The sequence below is a fragment of the Salvelinus sp. IW2-2015 genome, linkage group LG26, assembly GCF_002910315.2.
Source record: "Salvelinus sp. IW2-2015 linkage group LG26, ASM291031v2, whole genome shotgun sequence".
Taxonomy (NCBI): Eukaryota; Metazoa; Chordata; class Actinopteri; order Salmoniformes; family Salmonidae; genus Salvelinus; species Salvelinus sp. IW2-2015.
The window spans coordinates 15,613,990-15,623,471 of record NC_036866.1 but is presented as its reverse complement, the minus strand read 5'-3'; the positions used below and the strand labels follow the sequence as shown (position 1 = coordinate 15,623,471).

At 40.4% G+C, this 9,482-nt stretch overlaps 1 protein-coding gene across 4 annotated transcripts in view; it reads left to right on the top strand.

Annotated features, from left to right (window-relative positions):
* Positions 1 to 2,318: 2,318 nt before the first annotated feature.
* LOC111952588 (kelch-like protein 25) overlaps positions 2,319 to 9,482 on the top strand; it is a 57,347-nt gene continuing 50,183 nt past the window's right edge. For all 4 annotated transcript variants that reach the window (XR_011474184.1, XM_070435163.1, XM_070435164.1 and 1 more), the window contains exon 1: positions 2,319 to 2,440. Coding sequence is in view for 3 of the 4 variants with exons in the window: in XM_070435163.1 (XP_070291264.1) it covers positions 2,344 to 2,440 (97 nt within the window). In the remaining variant the exon portion in view is untranslated. The remainder of the gene's footprint in view (positions 2,441 to 9,482) is intronic.

Sequence of the window (9,482 nt, the reverse complement as noted above, 5' to 3'; positions counted from 1 at the left end):
TTACCAACCCCTACGGTTTGTATTTTTCACTTGCTGCCCCACCATCACAGAAAGCACTGAGCTAGGCTGAAACACCTGCATATTGGAGCTGCCTTACTCAAGAAAGGACACCAAGTTTGTATGCGGCTTTATTAATGAAAACATTTTAAAACACACTTTTTACAATGTTTGCAAACTGATATGGGACACGTATTAATGCCAAAGTAGCATGCAAAACATGCATCACAATTTTTTTTTTWATGAATGACCATTATATTCCAATACAATCAGACTTGATCAACTCAGTTCCTAATTAGATCCAATAAGAACATCTCTCCCACTGGGGGACAAATCTGCTGGAGCTCAGTCCTGACTGATGAACTTATATACAGTACCAGTCAAAAGTTTGGACACACCTACTCATTTTTTAGTTTTTCTTTATTTTTACTATTTTCTACATTGTAGAATAATAGTGAAGACATCAAAACTATGAAATAACACATATTGAATCATGAAGTAACCAAAAAAACTGTTAATTCTGAKATTCTTCAAAGTAACCACCCTTTTCCTAGATGACAGCATTGCACAYTCTTGGCATGCTCTCAACCAGCTTCATGAGGAATGCTTTTCCAACAGTCTTGAAGGAGTTCCCACATATTCTGAGCACTTGTTGGCTGCTTTTCCTTCACTCGGTGGTCCATCTCATCCCAAACCATCTCAATTGGTTTGAGGTTGGGTGATTGTGGAGGCCAGGTCATCTGATGCAGCACTCCATCACTCTCCTTCTTGGTCAAATAGCCCAAATAGAAGTGCAGCGGTCTAAGGCACTGAATCTCAGTGCTAGAGGCATCACTACAGACCCTGGTTCGATTCCAGGCTGTATCAAAACCGGCAGTGATTGGGAGTCCCATAGGAACGATCACAATTGGCCCAGCGTCATCCGGTTTAGGGATTGGCCGGGGTAGGACGTCATTGTAAATAAGATCTTATCTGACTTGCCTAGTTAAATAAGAATTAAATAAAAMAATTACACSGCCTGGAGGTGTTTTGGGTCATTGTCCTGTTGAAAAACAAATGATAGCCCCACTAAGCGCAAATCGGATGGGATGGAGTATCACTACAGAATGCAGTGGTAGCCATGCTGGTTAAGTGTGCCTTGAATTCGAAAATAATCCCAGACAGTGTCACCAGCAAAGCACACCCACACCATGTTCTCCATGCTTCACAGTGGGAACCACACAATGAGGAGATCATCTGTTCACCTACACTGTATCTTACAAAGACATGGCGTTTGGAACAAAAAATCTCAAATTTGGACTTATCAGACCAAAGGACAGATTTCTTATGGTCTAATGTCCATTGCTCGTGTTTCTTTGCCCAAGAAAATCTCTTCTTATTATTGGTGTCCTTTGGTAGTGGTTTCTTTGCAGCAATTCGGCCATGAAGGCCTGATTTCACGTAGTCTCTTCTGAACAGTTGATGTTGAAATGTGTCTGTTACTTGAACTCTGTGAAGCATGTATTTGGGCTGCAATTTCTGAGGCTGGTAACTCTAATGAACGTATCCTCTGCAGCAGAGGTAACTCTGGGTCTTCCTTTCCTGTGGCGGTCCCCATGAGAGCCAGTTTCTTCATAGCACTTGATGGTTTTTGAAACTGCACTTGAAGAAACTTTCAAAGATCTTGAAATGTTCCGTATTGACTGACCTTCATGTCTTAGAGTAATGATGGACTGTCGTTTCCCTTCGCTTATTTGAGCTGTTCTTGACATAATATGGACTAGGTCTTTTACCAAATAGGGCTATCTTCTGTATACCACCCCTATCTTGTCACAACACAACAGATTGACTCAAACGCATTAAGAAGGAAAGAAATTCCACAAATTAGCTTTTAACAAGGCACACCTGTTAAATTAAATGCATTTCAGGTGACTACCTTGTTGAGAGAAATATATATATATATATATATATATATATATATATATACACACAAACACACACAGTTGAAGTCGGAAGTTTACATACACTTAGGTTGGAGTCATTAAAACTAGTTTTTCAACCACTTACAGACTATAGTTTTGGCAAGTCGGTTAGGATATCTACTTTGTGCATGACAAGTCATTTCTCCAACAATTGTTTACAGACAGATTATTTCACTTATAATTCACTGTGTCATAATTCTAGTGGGTCAGAAGTTTACATACACTAAGTTGACTGTGCCTTTAAACAGCTTGGAAAATTCCAGAAAATGTCATGGCTTTAGAAGCTTCTGATAGGCTAATTGACTTCATTTGAGTCAATTGGAGGTGCACCTGTGGATGTATTTCATGGCCTGCCTTCAAACTCAGTGCCTCTTTGCTTGACATCATGGGGAAATCAAAAGAAATCAGCCAAGACCTCCACAATCATTGTAGACCTCCAGAAGTCTGGTTCATCCATGGGAACAATTTCCAAACACCTGAAGGTACCATGTTCATCTGTACAAACAATAGTACGCAAGTTTTTTTTGCTATAAAGGTGGGGCTTAAAATAGGTGGGGATCTTCCCTCACCTGCCCTGAATGACAGGTCACCACTGCCTATTCTCACTTAAATCATCGTTTTTTGTTTTTAATAGTGTAGATATTTCATGCTGAATACAAAATTAACAATATGCGGCCTCCCGGGTGACGCAGTGATCTAGGRCACTGCATTGCAGCGCCAGCTGTGCCACGAGAGACTCTGGGTTCGCGCCCAGGCTCTGTGGCAGCCGGCCGTGACCGGGAGGTCCGTGGGGCGATGCACAATTGGCCTAGCGTCGTCCGGGTTAGGGTGGGTTTTGCCGGTAGGGATATCCTTGTCTCATCGCRCACCAGCGACTCCAGTGCGCGCTAACCAAGGTAGCCAGGTGCACGGTGTTTCCTCCGACACATTGGTGCGGCTGGCTTCCGGGTTGGAGGCGCGCTGTGTTAAGAAGCAGTGCGGCTTGGTTGGGTTGTGTTTCGGGTGACGCATGGCTTTCGACCTTCGTCTCTCCCGAGCCCGTACGGGAGTTGTAGCGATGAGACAAGATAGTAATTACTAACAATTGGATACCACGGAATTGGGGAGAAAAGGGAGTAAAATTTAAAAAAATTCACAATATGTTGGAAGATATTATGCTTACAGCTGACAGCTTGAAATTAGAACATATGCAAAATAAAAATACATAAGCTGTTATATTGGAAGTACCCCTTTTTTGGGGTCATAATCAGGATGTTTCATATGCAAGCACACCTTTCTTCCATTAGTGTCCCCATCACTGCCCAAAGCAAAGGTTCAACCGTGGTCCAAAGGGGGAACATTTTCAGGAAAGGATGTACTTAGAAAAAAGTCMTTTTTGGGTGGTCATCTATGATGATTCTTCACATTTTCATAGTAACTCCCAATAAATCACTGTCTCAATACCTCACATATTTCACCCAAGCCTCTCTCTGCTTTCCTTAGGGGACAGCGCAACACAAACAGCACCAGATGGCAGGATACAGAAACCACCGGTCTTAATTTCTATTTCAATGCTCCAGCGACATGTTTAAAACCTCCCAAAGGCCACGCTCCTCATTTTTACTACTTTTCAGCACTAAACACGTTTTCATTTTTTTTTTATTTAACCTTTATTTAACTAGGCAAGTCAGTTAAGATCAAATTCTTATTTACAATGACGGCCTACCGGGGAACATTGTTTATGTACGGTAATCTAACAGCAGATGCTCCGCCTTTGAATAGATTACTTTTACCACACTTTTTATTTCATAGGTCAAACTAATGTAATTCGGTTGTTATCAACCAGTCGTTTCAAGTGAATTTCAGGTAAACTTCAGCTGATCATAAAGCCTTATCTGAAATAACTTGGAGAATAAAATGCTAAAATTAGATATCTGTTTTTACACTTCAAACATATAGTCACATTTACATATTACTGCACAATATATATTTTATTCAAGATGAGAATGTTTTCTGGGATAACTACCCTCTAGTCTGCTGAATCAAATGGAACGTCCCTGGGATAAATACCCTCTAGTCCATGTTTTCCCAACCTTGAGCCGGGAGCCGGGAGCGGAACCTTCCTTGATTTGAGGGGTATATATWTTTTTTTTTAATTACAATTCGCGATTGTTAATACCAGTGTTGTAGTACTCAAGACCAGTCTCGGTCTTGAGTCCAGTCTCAAGACCACAGAGTGTTTCGGTCTTGACTGACACATTTGTACTCGTTCTTGACTCAATCTCGGAGAGTGAGGACTTGTAATTTCTTCCTGAGACCTGATGAGTAAAAAAATAAATAATTATCAGCTTAAATTCAGTCAACAAATAAAACCGATTTGCCAGGCCAAATACAGTGGGGCAAAAAAGTATTTAGTCAGCCACCAATTGTGCAAGTTCTCCCACTTAAAAAGATGAGAGAGGCCTGTAATTTTCATCATAGGTACACTAACTATGACAGACAAAATGAGAAAAAAAATYCAGAAAATCACATTGTAGGATTTTTAATGAATTTATTTATTTAAGAGTAATTATTTTAACATAAAGCATTTAATAAAGACATTTATAGTACAATATTATGGGGAATGGGAATGAGAGGGCAACTTGTACCATTTTAAGAAGGGATCACAGCAGTGATTGAATGAGGGTATGAGGAATGAGTTGAGGTGTTCAGAGGCTTGACTTCAGTGCAGTACAGGACTTGACTGGGAAGACAAAAAAACAATAACACAACACACTACACAGTTAAACAAAAGAGCTAAGAATGAGTTAGTTCGAGCAAGGAGTAAAATCATTGATGTGTAATAATGTGATTGTGTATGTGATTGACTACATACAGTAATGAGAGAAAATTGATAGGGGTACTCACAGTGCTTAAAGAGGAAACATTAAATGTAACAGTGGATGAGCGGGCACATGAGACGTGGCTTCAGTTCATGTCAGGAGAGAGTTGACAATGGTAGTGGATTTGAATGGTCATCACTTCTTAAATCAGGGAACAGGAGGGGACTTAGCTGGAAATACAAATAGCAGATACATTCCATTACAGCTGCGCCACTGTAGGTTTGAACAACAAGTTTGTCCATGAAGTTAAACAAAGACAGCGCATCTCGCCCACCTGACACATCAAAGTAGCTAAGAAACGTTCCTGAATAAAGCCCTGATCATTCACATACCTGACGATAACTGACAACAGCAGGCAGACTGGTGGCACCATAGGTCCCAGAGTTGGGGGCAATTTTTTCTTTCAAGCAACCTTATATTTGGACTAGATAAGGTGGGGATTTCCTCTACCCAGACACAGAAACAACAACTGATAGACAATAGAACTCATGGGCCTGAGCTTGCTTTATGCATGATTGCATCATGCAGGCCTATGCAACTGTAGGCCTCATCACTATTATGTTAATTGATTCATCCCAGTKAATAATTTTGGATTTAAAACGTATAGGCAGCCTAGCCAGCCCAATTTTGAATATTAACCAAATTTGATCACATTCACATTTTCTCCTGACACACACATTGACTATAAATACATAACATTACCAATTAGTTACCCTGAACAAATGGACAGCAAATGGATGCATCTGCTCTTATTAGTAGCCTACAGTTGATCAGACTAAAAAATTGTCTCGTTTTCATCCCATATAGCGAGTCAAAACTCAAATGTTTAGGTGTAGGCTAGGTTACTGCAACATTTATTTAATGAGTTTTTGCTTGTGTCTGTCTGGAGTGATTATGTGTTATCATCTTTGCTAAATAAATACTGGAGGAAAGTGGAAAGCATACTAGAGCGCGCATGAAAAAAACATGCGCTGCGTCAACCTCTCTCTTTAATTTAACTTTTAATGGATGATGCGATGGAAACTATCAAATCATTCTGAATTGATTTCGACATCCCAGAAAAAACTGTAGAAAGTTCCATATGTTCAGCAAGTAAAGTAACGTGCAATTACCGCTACAAGATCCTTGTGGTTGCACTTGTTAGCGGAACTTTCCTTCGTCGTGTCCTCTTAAAGCCAATTATTACATGCCCAAAAACTCAGTGGTGTTGATAAACTGCTTGAGAACATCCCTGTTTCTTCTTACTTCCTCGTTGTGTTGCGCATTTTGAATACGCAAACCTTCGTCATGATCGATGCGGCTTTATCCCCAGAAGCTTGAATCGTATATGCTCCCTGCTTTTGCCGTTTAGCTGAACGATCGATGTTCTTCAAGTCACTGTACCCCTCTTTCGCCCAAGGCTCAGACTTTCCAAAAAGCAGGCAAGGCCAGCAAAACAGGCGGATTGATTAACGGCCCTCACCTTTTCATCTTTCTTCATGAAAGTGTTATCAGGCAGATGTTGACTCTCGTTTTAATTCGGACCTTTTCCTGTACCCCAGAGAATGAAAGGAGTTCAACAACCCCCCCACCATAATACTCTGCGGCACTACCCCAATACAACGCACTATGTAAATCCTCATCAATCTACACACAATATCCCATAATGACAAAGTGAAAACAGGTTTTTAGAAATGTTTGCAAATTTGTTACAACTAAAAACAGAAATACCTTATTTACTTAAGTATTCAGACCCTTTGCTATGAGACTCAAAATTGAGCTCAGGCGCATCCTGTTTCCATTGATCATCCTTGAGATGTTTCTACAACTTGATTGGAGTCCACCTGTRGTAAATTCAATTGATTGGACATGATTTGGCAAGGCACACACCTGTCTATATAKGGTCCCACAGTTGACAGTGCATGTCAGAGCAAAAACCAAGCCATGAGGTCGAAGGAATTGTCCGTAGAGCTCCGAGACAGGATTGTATCAAGGCACAGATCTGGGGAAAGGGTACCAAAAAATGTCTGCAGCATTGAAGGTCCCCAAGAACACAGTGGCCTCCATCATTCTTAAATGGAAGAAGTTTGGAACCACGCAAACTTTCTAGAGCTGTCCGCCCGGCCAAACTGAGCAATCGGGGGAGTAGGGCTTTGGTCAGGGAGGTGACCAAGAACCCGATGGTCACTCTGACAGAGCACCAGAGTTCCTCTGAGAATTSACAAGCTTCCAGAAGGACAACCATCTCTGGAGCACTCCACCAATCAGGCATTCATGGTAGAGTGGCCAGACGGAAGCCACTCATCATTAAAAGGCACATGACAGCCCGCTTGGAGTTTGCCAAAAGGCACCTAAAGACTCTCAGACCATGAGAAACAAGATTCTCTGGTCTGATGAAACCAATATTGAACTCTTTGGCCAGAATGCCAACTGTCACATCTGGAGGAAACCTGGCACCATCCCTACGGTGAAGCATGGTGGTGGCAGCATCATGTTGTGGGGATGTTTTTCAGTGGCAGGGATTGGGAGACTGGTCAGGATCGAGGCAAAGATGAACAGAGCAAAGTACAGAGAGATCCTTGATGAAAACCTGCTGCAGAGCGCTCAGGACCTCAAACTGGCGAATGTTCACCTTCCAACAGGACAACGACCCTAAGCACACAGCCAAAACAACGCAGGAGTGGCTTCAGGACAAGTCTCTGAATGTCCTTGAGTGGCCCAGCCAGAGCCCGGACTTGAACCCGATCGAACATCTCTGGAGAGACCTAAAGATAACTGTGCAGCGATGCTCCCCATCCAACCTGACAGAGCTTGAGAGGATCTGCAGAGAAGAATGTGAGAAACTCCCCAAATACAGGTGTACTAAGCTTGTAGCGTCATACGCATGAAGACTTGAGGCTGTAATCACTGCCAAAGGTGCTTCAACAAAGTATTGAGTAAAGGGTTTGAATACTAATGTAAATGTGATATTTCAGTTTTTTATTTTTAATACATTCTAAACCTGTTTTTGCTTAAAAATTATGGTATATTGTGTGTAGATTGATGAGGGGAAAAAAGACAAATGAAACAAAATGTCAAGGGATCTGAATACTTTCCAAACACACTGTAGATACATCTCCTTCAAATGTTGACATTTGGTTGCACTGACAACCAAACACAATTCAATATCCAGTTTGTTTACAAATTAATTATTGATATGTTGGATTCCTATCTCTATCTCAACCAAAAATCTAAGTTAAAGGATAGAATACAATCTAACTTTAAAKGCACTTTAAATAAAGTTAATCTTATTCTTTAACTTAGATTTTTGGTTGAGATGGAGACATAAATCCAACATATTCATTATTAATGTAAATATTACATTTCAAATCAACCAAATCTTGAAACCCTAGGCCTATATGTATTGTCTATTTTTAGTTGAACCAATAGCTATTAATGACTACGCAAATGATATATAGGCCTAGCATCATTAAACTATAAGGCACGAGGGGGGGGGGTGGGTGGTGGTAGTATATGGCCAATTTACCACGGCTAGGGGCTGTTCTTATGCACAACTCAGAGTACCTGGAAACAGACCTTAGCCGTGGTATATTGTCCATATACCACAAACTCCCGAGGTGCCTTGTTGATTTTATAAAGTGGTTACCAATGTAAAATAAGTGTTTTGTTATACCCGTGGTATATGGTCCCCTATAACAGTTTTCAGCCAATCAGCATTCAGAGCTCGAACAATTCAGTTTATAATTCATGTTATATGACTTATAAAGTAAAGTTACATTTCATTTGCTCTGTTAAACCTACCCTATGAAATGACTTCGATAGCAGTGAATCTATTTAGTTATTAAGGGATCTCTCAATAATCATTCTCACGATAGCACATAGGTAGTAGTCAGTGACAAATATCAAAGCTAAGCAGAGCTGGCCTTAGTTAAAACCCTGGATGGGACACCAAATGGATAGCTGTAGATAGATTAACTATCCAGTAGGAGGTGCTGCTCATCTTATTCTCTTTTTTTCTTATAGTGGATATAACATTAAAGATCTGACCTTGTTTCAAAGGTCAAAATTAAACATAATTTATACAAAGTTTGTTTGTGTTGAAAAATTGGTAACCATAATAACATAATCCTGTGGTTAAAATGTTACCTTCAAAACAACAGCTTACATTGATTACTTGATCTCAAGTGTCCCTAATTAGCAAGTGCCAGTATTAGAGATGTTTCTCTGCTGCGCTCTGTCATTCAAGGGATATCATTGCAGTTCTATACTCTATATTGGAGTAYTGGATTGCATAATGCACCTTGCATGCTTACCTCCCTCTGAAGTGCCTTATTCATTCCCTTGAAGATGGCTTTTCTGTGAACAGAGAAGTTTTATTTACTTTAGGCTATAGCCACAGTATCTGCAGTGGTGTACAGTTGTAGGCCTACTTCCACTAGAGGGAACTCTACACTAGACAAAGACAAAATTATAGACATGAAGCCACACCAAGTTTTTTTTTTAAATCAATCTAGTGCAAAACATGAACGATTGAGTAACATGTATTTTTCCTTGTTCAATGGTTGAACTTCATGTTCATTTTCATTGTTGAGTTTATCTGGAATATTTTACAAGACTGGTCTTTAGAGTAATATCATTGCTAGGGAGAGAGGGAGTGCCCTAATCTTTGTGGGAAGACTTGAGA